The sequence below is a fragment of the Salminus brasiliensis genome, chromosome 19, assembly GCF_030463535.1.
Source record: "Salminus brasiliensis chromosome 19, fSalBra1.hap2, whole genome shotgun sequence".
Lineage (NCBI taxonomy): Eukaryota > Metazoa > Chordata > Actinopteri > Characiformes > Bryconidae > Salminus > Salminus brasiliensis.
This window is the reverse complement of record NC_132896.1, coordinates 15,789,464-15,808,290: the sequence shown is the minus strand read 5'-3', so window position 1 is coordinate 15,808,290 and position 18,827 is coordinate 15,789,464. Positions and strand designations below refer to the sequence as shown.

At 40.0% G+C, this 18,827-nt stretch overlaps 2 protein-coding genes across 2 annotated transcripts in view; one reads left to right on the top strand and one right to left on the bottom strand.

The window, feature by feature from the left end:
* The first annotated feature begins 3,331 nt into the window (after positions 1–3,331).
* Positions 3,332–6,864, top strand: mmgt1 (membrane magnesium transporter 1). The gene is made up of 4 exons (XM_072662987.1): positions 3,332–3,438; positions 5,553–5,605; positions 5,701–5,804; positions 5,957–6,864. The coding sequence occupies exons 1-4, from the start codon at positions 3,360–3,362 to the stop codon at positions 6,111–6,113; spliced, it is 393 nt and encodes a 130-aa protein (XP_072519088.1). The 5' UTR covers positions 3,332–3,359; the 3' UTR covers positions 6,114–6,864.
* A 1,471-nt stretch (positions 6,865–8,335) lies between these two features.
* The window catches only part of ints6l (integrator complex subunit 6 like), a 30,445-nt gene continuing 19,953 nt past the window's right edge, over positions 8,336–18,827 (bottom strand). The window contains exons 9-18 of the mRNA XM_072662986.1: positions 17,530–17,662; positions 16,780–16,874; positions 16,360–16,470; positions 14,402–14,617; positions 13,755–13,881; positions 13,435–13,577; positions 12,773–13,001; positions 12,223–12,612; positions 12,030–12,123; positions 8,336–9,625 (exon numbers count right to left, since the gene is read on the bottom strand). Of these exons, the coding sequence (XP_072519087.1) occupies positions 9,523–9,625; positions 12,030–12,123; positions 12,223–12,612; positions 12,773–13,001; positions 13,435–13,577; positions 13,755–13,881; positions 14,402–14,617; positions 16,360–16,470; positions 16,780–16,874; positions 17,530–17,662 (1,641 nt within the window). The 3' untranslated portion in view covers positions 8,336–9,522. The remainder of the gene's footprint in view (positions 9,626–12,029; positions 12,124–12,222; positions 12,613–12,772; positions 13,002–13,434; positions 13,578–13,754; positions 13,882–14,401; positions 14,618–16,359; positions 16,471–16,779; positions 16,875–17,529; positions 17,663–18,827) is intronic.

Below are 18,827 nucleotides of genomic sequence, written 5' to 3'. Positions count from 1 at the left end.
CTGTTGGGCCCTTGAGCAAGGCCCTTTACTCTCTCTGCTCCCCGGGCGCTGGAGTTGGCTGCCCACCGCTCTGGGTGTGTGTGTACTCACTGCCTAGTTCACGTGTGTGTGTTCACTACCACAGATGGGTTAAATGCGGAGGACACATTTTGCTATGCAGTGCACACTGTACAGTGACAAATATGTGCACCTTTACCTTATATGTAAACAGATATGAATGCATATTAGAAGATTTGAGGGGTCTGCTGTTGGCTCAGAGGGTGATAATACACCTGGGAACTGATATTCCAAAAAATATAATGGCTGCTGACCATGAACCTCCTAATTGCTGACATTTCCTTCTCCACACACTTTCCAACAATCCCATTAATGGTGTTTAAATCTGATGATTGATGATTATGTTGCCAGTGCATCACCTGAACCTCCTCATCTTCAGCCCACTCAATTACTTGATAAAGGGTGTCCTGGTTTGTCTTGTTGGCATATCAAGTTATTTTTGTGGATACTATTAAAGCATTTGCAGAACAGCACTGCATGACATACTGTATGTAGATCTGGCCATATCTTTTCACTTCTTCTTGATGGACCCAGAGTGCATAATACCAGCTTTAAAAAACATACCAGCCCTATTTGGAATTGAAATGATTTCTCTTTTGATCAAAAGTGCATCCCCAGAATATGGATATGGAGGAAGTGGAAAGGGGAAATGAGGAAGGTCTTTAATTCAGGTCAGGTGCGTTTAACCAGACACTATTTATTCATTCCACACACAGCAGAGCTGTCTGTGAAAGAGTCTGGCACTCAGACAGAAACTGAGCACGCGCTGAATTAAACTTTCTTCTTTTCATCTTCTGCTCCAGACAAATTGAGACTAAAATGGGTATTTGTAGTAGAGGAGAGCCACAGCATTTTTTTTTTAAATCACTAATAATCCTGGTGTTAGGGCAAGCCAATAAAAATCCATATAATAGATACTATATATATGGGAAAGAGAGAGAGAGAGAGATAGAGAGAGACTACCTTATCATGTCTACACTTAAACAACACATCTAAGTGTATCATTCCTCAGAATACTGTCCATCTATTACCGAATAAAGATTCGCTTATCTATCGACACACTATTTACACAATATGGACAAAAGTATTTGGACACCTGCTCATTGCTTGTTGCTTCTAAACTCAAAAGTTACTAAATCACATGTTATCCTGCTTTTGTTGGAATAACTGGCTTTCTACTAAATGTTGGAGCAATCCTTGCGAGGATTCGATTGTATTCAGCAACAACAGTGTTAATGTAGTGAGGTTAGGAAGTTGGATTTGCACATTTGTGTGAGCTATGGGGGCAACTTAAAAGTAGCTGAAAGCATTCATTAGAAGGGGTGTTCACAAACATGTGGATATAATGTTGTATGTGTAAACACAGAGATATATGAATAATATTTTTAGATATAAATAAAATCTTTCCAAAACATGTTTTATTGGATAAATCCTGGGCAATGTCTTATAGGAAAAATATTACAATAGTTGCAGACAGCAGAAGACCTGCTGACAAAGAACCAGAGGCCTTTAAAAATACTATACTATACTACAAATAAATGTTTTTTAACATTTCACACACTGCTCTGCACTAAATCCAGTTAACCAGAACTAATAATGGTTCTCTCTCTGTGGTCTAGAAGTACTAATGATACCCATGATGTCACACACTGTAAATTACCACACTAATGAGAAGAGGAATTGCATCAAAACCTACTGTCCATTTCTTTAGTTTCACTAAATCACATTTTTTCATGGATCAACCAGATAACCACCAGTTCAACTGCGGATGCCTTTTGCATTGCTCTACATGCTGCTCCTTTGGTCACCCGAAAAACAAGGATGCGACGTCAGAATGCTGTTCAATGACTACAGCTCTGTGTTTCCCAGCAGGCTGGTTTTTAAACTCCAGCCAGAGACTAAACACTTCCATCTCTAGCTGATATACGTATTTCCTCACAACCTGACCTTTACCATCAAGAAAAAAAGAACACAAACCAAAGTAGATGAAAACCAACTGCTGACCTCCCCTAGTCCAGCAACATCGCCTCACAGCAATACCTCCCCTACTTGAGGAGGCTGAAAAGAGCAAACCAGCTCCAAACACTGCTGGTCACCAATGGCAGGTTGTTGCACTATTGAAAGCCCTTTGACGTACTGTATCACAGTATGATACACCAGCTGCACCAAGGCCTACCAGAAGGCTCTACAGAGGTGTCACTAAAACAGCATATAAATAGCATTATAGACTGCCCTGCCATAGGAGATTGGCCAGCGTTAAAGATTTAAGAAACTTCATCAGCCACTTGTTCGACCATGCAACACGGCCACCCACACACACACACACACAAACACACACTCAGGAATTCAGATCCATTTTGTTAACAAGGGCAATTTTACAAAAAAGGACACAATTCTTATATCACAATGAAAGATACATGTGAAACATCAACAGGTGCGATCATAGGTTCTTGCGATGCATAAAATATCAGGTTTGTTCAATAAATAAATCTGCAATAACCAGAAACCCATCTAGTCGACAAGCAGGAGCAGCTGGACCAAACTATTCCAGCAGCATGACCAGAAGACCAACTAAACCATCAAACTCAAATTAAAACATGGCTACATTTTATGTTTTAAAACGTGGTTATTGATATGCCTAGATGAAACTACCTTTTCTTAACCACCTTGACCTATAATATTAGTATTTTTTCTGGAATACATGTAGTACCAGCTCTGGGACAGTCCAGTCTGTTGGTGGACTACCATTCATATGTCAGTGTTGTCAATCATGTTCTGCACCACTTCTGCTTTTTGGATTGCACACTTTTCATTCCTAATCTTGTTCTTGTTTCAGGTTATATTGTGCCTGGTTTTTCAGAACTTTTATTTGACCTAACTTTGTTAAGGCCTTCCTTAAGGCCTAGTTTTAGCAGCATATCAGGACACTAGGGGAGTCACTAAGGCAATTTAGTTATGGGCAGAATGGCTAAATCCCTAAACCAAAAACGCTATTATCAAATCATGAGAAAATAATGATATAATAAATATTAAAATAATATTTTCTTTCCTGATTAAATACTTGAGTGACTCTTAAACTGTACCGAGACGTTTCTCCAGGGCTAGAAAATGCCCGTCTATTCTATTAACGACAAGGTGCCTTTTTTGACCCGTTGATGTTTTTCAAAATAAAAGCACGGAGGCGGAGGGGACGTGTTTGGCCTGGGTTTCCTCTCGGGTCCATAACTCTTATATTGACATCCCGCTGGACGAGGGATGCTCGCCGTCGCTCAGTCGGTGCTCAGTGCTGCGCTCACTTGAAAATGGCTTCGTCCTTTTGGAAAGGCGTCGTTGGTCTCGGCCTGTTTGCATTGGCCCACGCAGCTTTCTCGGCAGCACAGCGTGAGTAGCCCTGAGGAGAAATGTTGTATGGTCTGAAATCTAGTTTTCTACCTTTCTAAAAATATTTAAGCGGACCCTGCATCTTATAAAGCTAGCGGGTTAGCGAGCGCTAGCTAGATAGCTTAGCTGGAGTGGAGCTGCGATGCGGGCTTAACGGTAGCTAGCTAGCACGTTCAGTCAACCCCCTCATTTAAATATAGCTAGCGCTAGCTAGCGTACACTGACCAGGTTAATCTACGGACTGAGATGATCCTCTTCATGCTGTAGATTTACTGCCATTTATATATATGCGACTGCCTCTGTCTTGCACGGAGTAGCTCGCACTAGCTAGCTAACTGGGTGTGCGCTGTTCAGGCTCAGTTCACAGTGTTTTCATTCACTACACTTGCTGAAGCTATCTAGCTAGGGCTACATAAGAGCTTAGACCCTGGCTAATGCAGTCTCTCGGGATTTGGGTCTTTTAATGAGGTGATAAACGTCTTCGTTTCGGTCAAATCCCCCGTCAGAGGCGAGTGCGGTGTTGTAGTTAGTCATATCTGTTGAGTTTTTGACCATCGATTGTAAAGAACCGCCTGTAAGACTGTCGCAGCTCGCCTGCAGTGAGCGCTTACTAGGAGCCGGAGTAGCTGAGCCAGCCAGGTCTGTATTTCCTGTAAGCCAGACAGCTACCCTTAATTATAACTGCTTACTAAAGCCAGGTGAAATCAGCGGAGAAACAGTTAAATAAAGACTCTATAAAGCTTGAATTTCTTTTAGGATGTCTTGGGTTTAGCTTTGTAAAGATGTGTGGGGGAGCTGTCAGATCTTTGTACTGGTTTGTATGCAGTCTAGTGGTGTGCTTTAGTAAATATAGCTAGCTGGATATAGCTATCCAGGACCTGGCAGGTAACCAACTGCAGTGTTCTCTTTTACTGCGTTTCAGATTGGTTTGAAAGAATAGCTTCAAATACACAAATATTTAAACAAATGTTTATGTAGGTAATGGGACATGAGAGTTTATTCAGGGTTTTATGTTGTTTAAAGAGGGAATAAACAGACCAGGCTATGTAAACAAGCTATGTCAAATGATCCATTCATTCAAACTTTATTTTTATTAATTTATTAATTTCTTTTTTATTTTTATTTTGGGGCTGCATAATAATCTCAGATTCAAATTTGTATTGGTAATAAATCAGCATTGAGGCCATTTTTCAAGTATATACCGATACCAACTCTGACTCAATAGACATATATAGTGCTCAATAGTGCTCAATAGACTGCTGATAATCCTTAAAAAGAACAGCATGTACTGGTTGAGTAAATGCACATTTGAAAAGTTTCAGAGCTATGAAACAATAAAAATTGCTGCAATGCAGTAAGCAAGTAGGGAGGCATAAGCCTGGTAAGCTTGACCAAACTGCTTTTTATTTGGTGTTTAAAATTCACATTTCATTACAATTACATGTCTCTATGGAAAAAAGTTACTGAACGTCAGTGTGTGGCCTTAAAACAAGCTGCTTATACTCAACTTTTGGTTTTAGAACCAAAAACACCACATTGGAAAAAAAAAAGGAAAAGTCTCATTAAAAGTTCTGTTTAATTGTAATCTACTTATGACTGACTGTTCACTGGATGTTTATACAGTTGTCAGTAAGCTTTATGGTGTCAGTGCTTTTTATTGCCTGTGTGTAAGTGCCAGTATCGGCGCTGATTCCGATACAGTATCTGTATCGGTGCAACACTAATTGCAAGTTCAACAGAAATTATTGCTTAAATTAATTTTGCAGTATTTATAACTCTGGATGAAATGTTACTCTGTGTGGGTGTGTGTATTTATGTGTCTCTCTCTATTTATAGTTGACTGCATGTACATGAATGATCCTAATGGGCCCACAACTCCAATATCATGACATCCCTAACATTTTATTAATGGTAGCCTAAATATTCATTGAAAACAGAGTTGTATGGAAAATGGTGCAAGTGGTTTCTCAGAAAGTGGGACGGTTTTTAGGGCATAAAGGCACAATAAGTTTACAGATGGGTTATTAATGGATCATATTATAGCCTCGGAATATGTATAGGAAAGAATGACTTTGAAGAAATTTTTAAACAGTTCACAATTATGTCTTTTCCAGATCGATCATACATGCGCCTGACAGAAAAAGAAAATGAGACTCTTCCAATAGATGTAAGTTTTTGCTTGTGCTTCTTTGTCTAACAGTTTAAATGTTGTGTCCATATTTGGGGGAGAATAACTTTAGTTTTTGTTTCTTTTGTCTGCAGATAGTCTTACAGACATTATTAGCATTTGTGATTACATGTTGTGGAATAGTCCACATCTCTGGAGAGTTCAAAGACATGGATGCGTCTTCAGAGCTCAAACACAAGTAAGTCTGTGCAAAAAATGTCCCCTGACGATCTTTGCCTGATCCTTTTTGGTGGAGTACTCTTTAGCCTTTTGTGCATTAAACATTAGCCGAAGATTGCTATTGGTCAGTGTAAACCATTAATGTATGTTAATGCTTTTTGTTTTTTCCAGGACATTTGACACGTTGAGAAACCACCCCTCTTTCTATCTGTTTAATCACCGAGGCAGGGTGCTCTTTAGCGCACCTGAACAAGAGGCTGCTACTGCAACTCCTCAGGCCTTGCCCTCCAATCCCCTGCGGTTACGCAAGCTGGAAAACTTTCACTGAGACTAGCCTTTCAAGGGCTGCCTTGCCTGTTTTTGCCCTTTTTTTTCCTTTTTTTCCTTCTCTGCATCAGTAAGCTCCTGGGTTGGAAAGGGAAGATTCACCTGTTTTCCTTTCACTTTTTTGTGCATATATGAATATGCTGTATAAACCTGCATCTCTTCATCCATGTGGTTACTACTTTGAAGTCTATGGACTGTGCCAACTCCTTTTTTTTTTTTCTTTTCTCTCCAACTCCTACATTTGTAAATGTGGTATTGCTCGGGAGTCTTAAAGGTCTGAAATGTACACCCGTACCCCTTCAGATGGCAGACAGAAGAGCAATGTCATTCTGCTGTTGCACAAGGGGCACAAATCCCGTTTACCCTTACCATTTGGTTTGCCACAATCCCTGCTGTGCTGCCATGTTTAACTGAAATGTTTTTTTTTTTCCCCATGCAATCTGCTCAAAGGAGGTTAATACTATGGACCATTATTTGTATGTGTGTTCAGATATGTGTATGACTGATGGACTTCAAAAATAGTTTGGAATGCAAATAATATTTAAGGTTAGTGAAATCACTAAAATGATGTCTGGGAAAAGAGAAGTAACTAGGTTTAACAATGTCGTTAACAATACTGTGAACACGCAACTAATGGTACACCTGACTTTCTTGGGTGGGTGGGAGCACTGTTTTCTGTTTTTGTTTTATGTTATGATGCATCTGACTTATTTTTAACTTAATGAAATAAAATCTGAGATTTTATTGATGCATTTGGACCTAAAGAAATTTGCTCTTTGTCACCAACCCAGGAACTCTCCTTCTGGTCATATTGTTTAAACATAGTTACAGTCAAAGTTATTCAACCACCATTGCAAATTAGGTTTATTAGCAAAAATAATTCAGCTGTTAGCAATAAACCAAATTTGCTTGGGTTTGCTGCTGCACCGTCTTCTTTAAATCCCACCAGATTATTAATATGGTTCAAGTCAGGCAACTGTGTCTACTATTTAATAGAATCATTCAGGACCTCTTTTGAAACAAAGCACTGGAGAATATGAGGTATGCATGGGATAATTATCCTGTTGGAAAGTTTGATGATGCCCAAACTTCAGCTTCCTCACAGAAGGCATGACATTTTCTTTTAAGAAATAATGTTGAATAATTTCAGTTGCAACTGTGTTTAAGCACTGTGCCTAGTGAGTAACAGCAAGGCCTTCTATATGGAGCAGCTCAGCTTTTCTAATATTTTCATGCTTAAGTAAAACAGACACTATGGAGATGTACTGTACCGGCTCAATACCCATTATTTAGTGTTTTCCAATGATGCAGCTTCAAAAGGAGGGTAGTTTAAGCTTGTTTTGTCCTGATCCTTCACTAAGCCTTCGTGCGAAATTCCACCAGTAAGCACTAGTGCTCCAAGACCTCAGACAGAACAGGTCATGGGCCCATATGTCCTTGCAGACGTTAGTAGTATCGTAACTTACGTTAGCTACTAGCTTGTTAATAAATAAGCCTTTAGATGAGTGATCAGTTATTAGTTCATCAAACAATAATACACCTATGATTCAGTGTGTTAAATGGAAAGGAATAGAGGCCCTATAAATGAAACCTCAGTTACGTAATAGAAAAAGTGAGACCATTTTATATTATCAGTTTTACTAGGATTATTTTGTACCCTCAAGTGAGATGTATGTCTATGTGTGTTAGAATGTAGTTTTTGCTTCTATTTAGATTTTCCTTAAAGTTCTAGAAATGAACAGACAGATTGGAAACTGACCCTGATGGTCTTTGAGATGGAAATGAGATCCAATCACCTGCTGGAATGAGAAGCAGATTATTTAGTGCAGGCTTAATGGGAAACATTTTATTGTTTCTGCTTCTACAGGTTACTGGCTGGGTCAATATGTCTACCAATGACATATGCCTGCCTTAAACTCTGGATAATTACACTGAACTTACTGATTTGCCAAGTCATGAATTTGGGCTTAAGGGGCTCACACACTGTCAGGATTATAAAATGATAAAATAACATCAGTTAGTAACAGAGAAGAAGCCTATAGCTTCTTTTCCTTTGGGCAGAGGATCCGTCACATGATCACCAACCCCACAGCAGCAGATCCTGACTCCTCTCATGTCCTTCATGTCAGTGTGAAGTCTGTACAAAGCCCAGACTGGGCAAAAATCTGCTCCCAGAGAAGCTAGGTTTCTCGCTCAGTGAGAAGTGATGCCATTCCAAACTCATTTAATGCTCATTTTGTTTATACTGTTTATTTCATTTTCATTGCTTTTTCATAAAAAAATCATAAAATTTTCCATTTCATATATAATAACAAAGTTAAAAAATGTTTTATACAATTCTTAAAATATTCTTATTATGTTCTGGTAAGAATACCATCCAAAAATAATCTATATTATTTATGAACATCAAAAAGTTGTATACATCTGCTTTTAAAAATAAACAAAATGAACAACAATGTGGTCACTAAGGTAGCTTTTGCATGTGAAAAGAAGCCAATGACGGTCAGTTGCTCCAGGGAGCAACAGGTGCCGTTTTGAATGCGTGTAGACCTTCCAAACAACTACATACTTATCTTGTGGTCTGAATAAAAGTGACGTTGTGGGGGCCAACTGATGGGCCAGCTGGACGAGCTCTCGCTCACAACAGCTGGCTGGACCAACGCTTCCCAGTGTTCATTGGATCCTATTGCTTAAAAGATATGTTGTATGTTGCCTGTTTGACTTGAACCGAGGCTGAACAGAGCAAATCAACGAGTCCAGCTGTGTTGTTTGCCGCTGCATTTCACAATAAAACCAGAGACAAACCAGCTGTGGACATCTTACACCAACACATCCAGGTCAGGAGGGTGAAAACATCATATGGGCGTCAGCTTGTATCGAGAACACTTGAGTAAAGGTGTTATTCTCAAGAGTTTGTGTAGGAAAACCGAACGATCAGGATTATTGCTCTTAAGTGGTCTACAACTGGACGGTGGCCGATCCAAGCCGATTTACTTGAGTGGAGTGTTCTGTACTGTTCTTGTTGAGCTGCAGGTGTTTCCTTCCAAACGCATACCTGCCGAAGACCCCTTATGTTGTCCTCTACTTTTAACTACATACTGATGTCTACAACAGTGGACAGACGTCTACAGACAGACATAATTGCTTCATATGGCCTCGCTCCTCAGCTATTCTCTCATAACACAGTGACCTTGCCTTTGCTGGAGTGTGCATATTCATGGACTGCCAGATGTGCTAAAATGATCAGGGATGACAGCGTGCCACTCACAACCTCTTACACTGGCCAATCTGTAACCTTTTAAACGCAAGAGCTGTCTGATGCGTGTCATCAGTAGATTGCAGCTAGAGTCTGCTTGCCCAGTCGTCCGTTTTCCCTGTTTGTCCCCCAACCAGTGAGTGAGGATATTTCACTATCTGCCATGGACATTGTTCACTTGTGCTGGCAGCATCTGCCTCTCTTCAATATCCTCCAGTGCAGACTCCAACTGCTGGATCAGTACACGCTTTTTAAACCTGGGAAAGAGAAACAGATTATTTACAATATTCTGAAAAGAAGCTTGAAGTGTGCTCGGAGCCTCTTTCTGCAGCCCCCCTTGTAGCAACTCAGATATTTGATATTAATATAATAAAAAAAAAAAGCTTTTCTCCATAGCTCTGTAATTAGATTAACTACAGACCGGTACGATTCACCTGCTATGAGCGCTATCCAGACTATTCTGATGCAGCTGGCAACTCTGCAACTTCGCCCGCTCCGTTCATTGACTCTGAATGTTAGAGCTATAGCCAAGTGCAGCTGACAAAGGGTCATCAAGACTGCTCTACCAAGAGCTAATAAAGGTTAAAATCCTGTCGCTTATCCAGAGTTACTTACATTTTAATCATATTAAACAGACTGCAGGCAAATGTGGTGTTAATAGTCTTGCCAAAGGACTCTTATTGGTGTAGCACAGTGTAGCTTGCTTTTTTGGGGAATCAAACCCTAGTCTGCTGCTGGAAGGCAGTGTTGTTACCCTCTACACCAAACACACACACACATACACACATCTAGCCATATTTAGTGATTTTGTGCATGAAGAAAATGGATGGAAGCAGGAATTAATTCTCTAACCAGTCCCTTAAAATCTGAGGGTAAAGGGGGGTGTAGGTGAAGCTACATCACTGACCAGAGGTGCTAAGTACAAGTACTTTGTTACGGTACTGAAGTAATTTTTTTAAGTATCTGCTCACTACAACTCACAAGAAAAATCTGCACTATTTACTCACTACATTTTCAGAACAGGTGCATTACCTTAAAATTTATTCGCACACACGCTGCTGTTAAAGACTCTGAGTCGGTTCATGTGAAAAACTAACAAAGCGGATCTTTGTGAAACTATTCAACGTGATGAAGCACTCTGACAGATAACCTCTTACTGTCACACTCGCACAGCCTTGCCCTACCACCCTCGCACCTAACATTCATTCTTCTGGCACCATGCGTTTGAGCGAGTACTCTGAGTGTGTATGTCCCCCTTTCTGCTGCAATTGTATGCTTAACAAAACAGCTAAATAGGTTCGATCCAAAGTAGAAGTGTCAGAGGTGTGCATCAGAGGCTGCTCTGTCAGATACACTGAAGAGCTGAATTAAACGCTCAAACAGAAGCTCTGTTGTCTGACGGCCAGGTAAAACTACGATGTTCAATCTACTTTTCCCACTGTTACAGTGCACTAATAAGACATCTATATATAAATAGCTAACAGTTTAATATTGATTAAAATTAAATAATATTGGCAAAGAGTTTCACCAGTTCAAAAGTGTTAGTTGTGTGAGGTGGGAAAGCTGGGATTTTAGTGGTCTGAGAAACAGGTTTTCAAATCTGATTGGAAAACATTGGCAGAAGTGAATATTTCACCTGTTTTCTGGATAAACTGTATCTTCACCACCAGTGGAAAACAAAATAGGAGTGGATGAGTTTGCTAGTCTAAAATGACGCTGATTTGATATAATTATGATGCCAGAGAAATACTAAAACCGTATACCAGTAAATGTGTTAAACTTCAAATGTAAAGACAGAAACAGGCAATGTGTATGAATCAAATGTTCAAAGTATGAGAGCTGAGAACCATATATTACCACATTTATTATCCGTGAAATGAATATGATATCTGGTAAGTCAGTATTTAATTATGGTAGTTTTAAACGTGAATGTTTTTGAAGATGATGCTGCAGTTCTAGCATAATAATCATTATTCACACTCATGTGTCATGTTTGGGTTCATCTGTAACTGAATCTGTAACATTTTAAGAAATGTTTAAAATCAAGAAATTAGAACCTTTTAAAGAAATACTTTTTTACTTTTCTACTTTTTTGGAATGTACTTTACTCTAGTAAAAGTCTAAAACAGTCATACATAAACTTTTACTTAAGTATTTTCTAACTGGAATATTTGTATGTTTACTTAAGCATGGGAAGGGTGTACTTCTACCACCCTACACACAGCTACTCTAGTACCTGTAGAGATGTGGTGTAAATAGAATAGGACTCTCTGGAGCAGATAAACATGAACCTATTGGTACCATGCCTAATGCCAGGCGTGAGCTAGAGGGGTATAAAGCCACCCAGCATGGAGCAGTGGAGCAGTGTTCTCTGGAATGATGGTGCTCCATTCAACACTTCTAAGATGGTGAGATAAGGCAGACAGCAGCAGCTCTCTGATACTGTTTAATACCGATTGCAATTCTAGCTCCTGTAAAATACGGTTCAAGCTCTGTGGTAACAGCAATCTGAAGGCAGACTCAAGTGAAAATTACTGTACTGATGTTTTGGGAAAATTGTTTTTTCAAGAGCTCAGAAATCAGTGATGTGAAACCCAGCACATAGTTGCTTTACTAAGTTAAGAAAGGGCCTACATAACAGTAACTTTAGTGGACACTGACCTGGCGGCTTCTTTGATGGCATAATGGATGAAGTACCTCTGCACCTCAACTGGCCCCTTCACCTCTTCTAGAAGCCTGAATATTGCCTTGTAATCTACACAGGGCAAAGGTTGAAGGACACAATGTGAAAAATCAGTAAAAACCCAGCAAAGTCATTTCCACCTAACAGCATATGGAATGGGTGAATACTCACTGCGGCCAGGTTTTCGGACCTCTTTGATAATTCGTGTGCGCAGCTCAGCATTGCTTCCCTCCAGGGGAACCATTATGATAGTGGCGCGTGTAGAAGAGTCTTCCCTACTCCTCTCTATGACTGCCTCTTCATCTGGAGGACTCAGGCCCTCACAGTTCTGTTCAGAGGGCCTTTCATCATTCACACAGTCCTCGCTCAGCCTGTTCTCCAGTAATACCTTGTCCTCTGCACAGTCAGCGACTGCCACTTCTCCCCCTTCTTCCAGGGTGAGGGCAGTGGTGCTTCCACCAACTCCATCCACTCCTCCAGGCCATGCATCTCCAGGCTCTCCACTTAACACCCTCTCACCATTGCTTTCTGTACCTCCTGCCACGCTGTTTCCCTCTGCTCCTATAGGGGGAGATACACAGAGCAAACATAAGGTATAAACACTGAGACTGGCCATGACATCAACTCCTAACCTTGAATGACTTTTGGTAAAACCAAAATGATGTCCAAATCGGTAAGGTATCTCTAAGCTTTAGCCTCTCTGACCCCTGAGCTCCTTTACCTTTGTGCAGTGGGATGGGTTTAATGAGACCATGTTGGCCCGACGCAACCGTGGGCCCTTTGCCTAGGACGTGGTTGGTGATGATGGGTGGTGTCTGGGGCCGGCGCAGTAGAGGGGACATGCTTCTTCGCCTCTTCGGAGCTGCCCCTGAATTGGGTTCCCCAGGGTTTCCCCTTTTCTTGTTCTGAGGACCTGTTACGAACTCATCTGCTTCGTCGATCATCATTCCCTGTGAAAATCCAGAGAAAACATCAGTACACAGAAACTAACATTAGTGAAAGAATGGGTGGTTCTAATGACCTGAATTCCAGCGTGGTTCCGTAATAGGAAGCCACCCTCCTAGACATTCCACCATCAGCTGAGAGTGGCATTATTATTGAAATGTAGAAGTGTTTAGAAACCACATCAACTCAGCCACGAAGTGGCCAACCACGTAACGTTACAGAGCGGGGTCGTCGAGTGCTGAGGCGCACCAACGCTCTGCTGACTCAGTAACTGCTGAGTTCCAAACCTGCTAAACTGCTGTTAGAGCTGCAAAGGGGGACCAACTACATATGAATGCCTATGGATTTAGAATGGGAGGTCATAAAAGCTGCTGTAGCTGTTATGTGTAAATGTCCCAATATAGTGTATAGCTGAGGTAGTGTGTATTCAGGAAGCACCTTCTTGTCCTGTTTGAATGGGTTGCCAAATGTGTGCAGGCGTTTGGGTTGGTCAGGGTCGATTTCACGCAGGGGCGATGGCATCATCTTCAGATACTCCTGGTAGTTTCCCATCTGACCCACAGGAATACTATGCAAGTAATCTACAAAATCAAAAGTTCATGCGTTTAGTCATTTTGCTGCATTTTCAAATCCACGTCATCTGTGGATGTTTTTTTGTCACTTCTTGTTTCTTTCTGTGTGAAAAAAATACAACACTACCTACACTGGGGCTATAATACTGATATCAAAACCAGCTAAACACAACAGGACATGTTCACCTTCATCTTGGCCTCGGATGAGCTTCTGAGTAGTCCTTAAAAGGTTGGAGCGCATCCGTGTGACCTGATCCAGAAGATTTCGCCGTGGAATATCGTAGGCATTGCGATAGGCCTGGGGCTTTACATCCTTGCCAGGAAAGAGAGAGTGATGTTAGAACACAAATCATTGCATTCATAACTTACTGTTATGTGATCAAGTTGCACTGTCAAACAAAGTAGAGTAATGATGTATATGCAATTTCTTTATATCTGTAGCTTATTAAAGCATTTTAAATTTTTTTAATTTTGTACTCCTCTACATTCCAAAATAAACTGTCCTACTTTTCACTTCACTACTCTGTGCTTGTGTGTGTCATTATTCATTAATGTGAAGTGGGAAGAATCCATGGGTAGACTATGAAGGACTATATGATTGACATTCAAATTGAAGCAAATCTCACTGACATTAAAGCACATTAGCCATCAGTAATTGGCTTAACCGAAAAAAAAAAATGTGATTGCTGTGTAGGCGGTTCATGCAGTAAAGGCATCGTGCCAGGTCTCCCTTTGGCTAGTTACACCATGACCCGAAAAACATGATCTGAGACATAAATGATTTATAGGACTGAAGCATTGGGCCGGCTCAGCCCCACTGCGACAGGTCATACCTTGTTGAGAAGAGCGATCTGGAAGCCGGCAAACTCTTTGAAGTTGACGTCACTGAGTCGGAGGGGCACCTCACCGGTGATGCCCTGCAGTAGCTGTTTGAAGTCGCGGCGGTGAGCCAGGGACAACGTGCTCGAGTGATTCTTCACCTTGATGCCCGTCTCCTGTGGGGGCTTTTTACCAACTGACACGATCATCCGGTCCGACTCTATTTTAGCCTGGAAAGGCAAGCATAGTCACTTCAAGCCAACAACATCAGAGGGAATAGACTCCAGATGTCAGTGGATTGCCATCAGGTTAAACACTCAAAATTTCTTCTCTTCCGGAGAAGAACAGCTTTAAAAAGTCAGATCACATCTGTAAATGTCTTCACAACCTGGCACAAACTGTACCAACACAAAATAAATATGAATATGCTAATATAACACAAGCATTTTAATGTATGGCAGTAATTAAAGTTGTACATTTTTACTTTGTATGTAATTGTAATTTGTATGTGTTTATCTAATTTGCGGCTGCATGATAATCCTCATTTTTGCTGGAGCCACTAAGGAATATGGCGCCTCAATGTAGCACCAAGCGTCTGTTAAGTGTTGAGGACATTTTCCACACATAGTTTATTACTAATAATGGGAGCTTAGAACTGTTCTAGCCTACACACTGCCATTTGAAGCTTAAATTAGTAGTGTAATTCCTTTGTATTTTGCCATTTTCAGTACAAACATTGAGCCTATCTCTGCATATTACAGCCATAGCTCTGTAACTTTTAGCTAGTTCCTACTAAAGCCGGTGTTGTTTTATCTGGCCTACTAAGATGAGTTATCTAATGCTATCCAGAAACTATAATACCAATACCATCCCTGGTTAGTGTTCAGAAACTACGGGCTCTGCAGACTCATTAGGTTTGCCTGATGCTATTTACAGTAGGGGTGAGAGGATGAATTCAATACAATACAGTAATAACATTGATACGAAAAAGCTACAGATATAGGCTACAAATATAATTATATTAATTTTGTAATTTTTTTTTATAGATATCAAGCTTGTTGATAGACTAATAGATTTCCTAAAAGCATTTGTGACTTAATCCACAAGATGGCGACATTTCTTCCAGGTGAGAGCAGATCTGCATCCAAAACTGCTACTATGCCATATTTATTGTGCTAAAGAATTCAGTTGTAATTGAGGTGTACTAAATTGACATACTATTTAGTATAGTAGTATGCAATTTAGGACACAGCCCAAGTTCCTCTCAGCAGAGTAAATGTTAGGAACGGTCAGACAGCGCAGTGGAGAACATGTTCACCCTGCACAAACACTCAAATAGCAAATGTTTTCCGGGATGTTGCTGGAGGAGGCCGTTCTGAGGCTTTCTATAATAAAAAATTGAGATTCTATACACTACAAAATGAACATTATATATTATATAATATGTTAACAATGAAATTAAACAATGAAACAATACGATTCCAGCAAACAAAAACGACGTCTCAAAGGGAAGTAATCAAATGTACGCATATTTAGGTAAATAGTCTGATTTGCATATTTGCATATATAATAATTGGTATCCAAATGATATGTCATACAAATGATCCTTTTCACCTTTAGTGGCTCACTAAGAATTATTTCATCTCATCATCTGGAACTGCCTTGATCTCACAGTCTGTGTTTGAACAGATTCCTAGGAATTGTATTCTGCTTCTGTATACTTATGTATTGATGTGCATTACTGTAATATGTCTACTGGTCTGTATCTCAAAATATCCTTTGTAAAAGAGTTATAACAATTCATCATCTTTATTAACTTATTTACATATTTTATACGAATTAATGTTCAAATACGTGTTTTGTAGTTAATAGCACACAGTGTTTCATATGCTAGTCCCAAAGACACACTCTTATTTTATGTAAATGTAACGGACGTATGATGTTTTCAAAGGCAAATGCAGGGAAAGCTGACCTGCTGGCTGAGTTTTTTTAGGTAGGAGATGACGCTGTAGCTGAGGCCACAGTCCATGTTGTCGGAGATGAGATTGGGTGCTCCCATCATCCTCAGTGCCTTCTTTAATGGCTGAGAGAGAGAGAGAGAGAGAGAGAGAGAGAAAGATAGAGTAAGAGAACAAAGAGACTGAGACAGACAAAATGAGGCCATTTACTTCAGAGCACAGGATCCTCACCTCATTATAGTCTTTATGGTTTACATGCAAAAGCAGTCCTAATTGGGGTCAGATTACTGAATGATCCCTGACCATTTCAAGCAACCTACAGATCCCACACAGCAACTGTACCTACAGTTATTAAGCAATATTGACTCTGGGCCTCATCACCAGAAAAAGACACCTACACATCCCTGAGTGGAAAGTGGAAGTGCAAGCCTTACCAGCAGAAAGTAAGGAGGCATCGATTTCAGATAGATCTCAAAGGCCTGTCTCCACTTGAGGTTTGGCTTCAGCTTGTGCACTTTGAACAAGTCATCTGTTAGGACAAGATTAGACGATATTAATTACAGCTTCAAGGTTTAAAAGTTTTGATTACACACCAACAGATGCAATACATAAACTACGGTCAGGAGAAGTAGGAAAACCAATGCATCAATATTGGCGTCTCCATACATACAGAGCGGACTGCAAAAGGTATGGATCGGCACGCATGTGAACTGCAGATTAACCACCAAAGTTTAACCATAATAGTGTGGAATACAGTTTTACTGCTGCTGTAGCTCTTTTTATTCAAGCCGTACACGGACATTTGTTGCTTGTATTCCAATGCACAGTGTATGTGAAACGCATACAGGGTTGCAGGGATCCTGGCCATCATGCACACCGCATCTGACCTGGCGCAAACAGCTACATTGGATTTCGTGGCGTGTTTCGTCTGTCTGTCAGGACTTTGCCATATCTGACTCAGCCAAATATTTATATTAATGGGCTCAACAATCAAGAGCAAACCAAACCAAAACTGCAGGCGATGTGGTGCATGTGATGTGGGGGTGTGCTAACTTTTTCCTCACAAGAAAATTGCATTTTTATTAATTACATTTTACAATTGCCTTTCAGTTTATTTACTTAATTTAAGTTTAAGGTTATGTGTTTTTCCAACATGAATAAACATTACCTTCACATACACTTACCAAGAAGTGGCAATAGGACCGGGTAGTTGTAAGGCATGACAAAGAGGTTGACGCAGGTGAGAGTGGTACTGGCTTTCAGGTAGCCGAACGGCTGGGCCACGTCGCTGTGTTTGCCACTGCAGTTCACAAACACCTGGGCAGCAAGGGAGGACAGTTAGCACAGCTTAACCTCTCCTGAGAGCAATCCCCTTTGGCTCTTACATTGTGCTGCTCCTCTGAGAGTAAGTGACTTCATCAGTGTCTCGTTAGGTGGAGTGCTTCTCAGAGGCAAGCTAAAAATGGCCCTAAACAAGCCATCTCAAACGTCCTCTTTATTCTCAGAAGAAAATGCCTCTATGTAACTGTGTTTTCAAATGGATACCTCCCTTGATAATTCACGTTCCATTCTGCTACAAACTGCAGCCAACATCTTCATGATGTTACTTTAAGGAAACCTCTCCAACGAATTGTGTCTAATGGCACACAAGTGTTCTTTCCCAACAATATCTAAAGGCCAAAATAAGCACTGCTTCAGAATTACTCGTCTAATCCTGTGTACACAACATACGACCGTTTACTGCCACATAGCTTAGTGTTTGAGGGATCGGTAAATTGACAGAAAAAGGGTTAACGCTTGGAAGCTGGATTTTCACAGATGACTACAAAAGCGTGGTGTAATTTTGTTAGTTTTCACTCAAATACTTAAATAAGTGGAGTTTAAATAAGTTAAATAAGTGGAGAAACCTATTTATGTCATAATAAATGACAAACAATAAACATAAATAAAATAATAAACATATAAATAAAAATATTTAATATATAATTGTTTTTTTGTGCATTTTATTTCATGTTAAATCATAATTTTAATCAAATTGTATAATTAATTGCATTGTTAGATTTACATTTTTACATATACAAACATTCAGTACCAAGTCAAGGATTTGGACACACCTTCTAATCCAATGTTTTTTCTTTATTTTAATTAGCTTCTACAGTGTAGATTTATTTTGAAGACTATAAAGGAAAACATATGGAATTATGTAATGTAAAACAAAAAAGGGTTACAGTGTTAAACAAACCAAAATATGTTTTATACTTTATATTCTGCAAAGTAGCCACCAGTTCATATAACACAGCTTTGCACACTCTTGGCTGACTCTCAATCAGTTTCATGAGTTAGTCACCTGAAATAGTTTTCAATTAACAGCCGTGCCTTGCCAAGAGTTAATTTGTAGAAATGCTTGCCATCTAAATGTGTTTGCAACCATCCGTTGTGTTGTGCAGAGGTAGGGCTGGTACACAGTTCTATAGAGTGAACA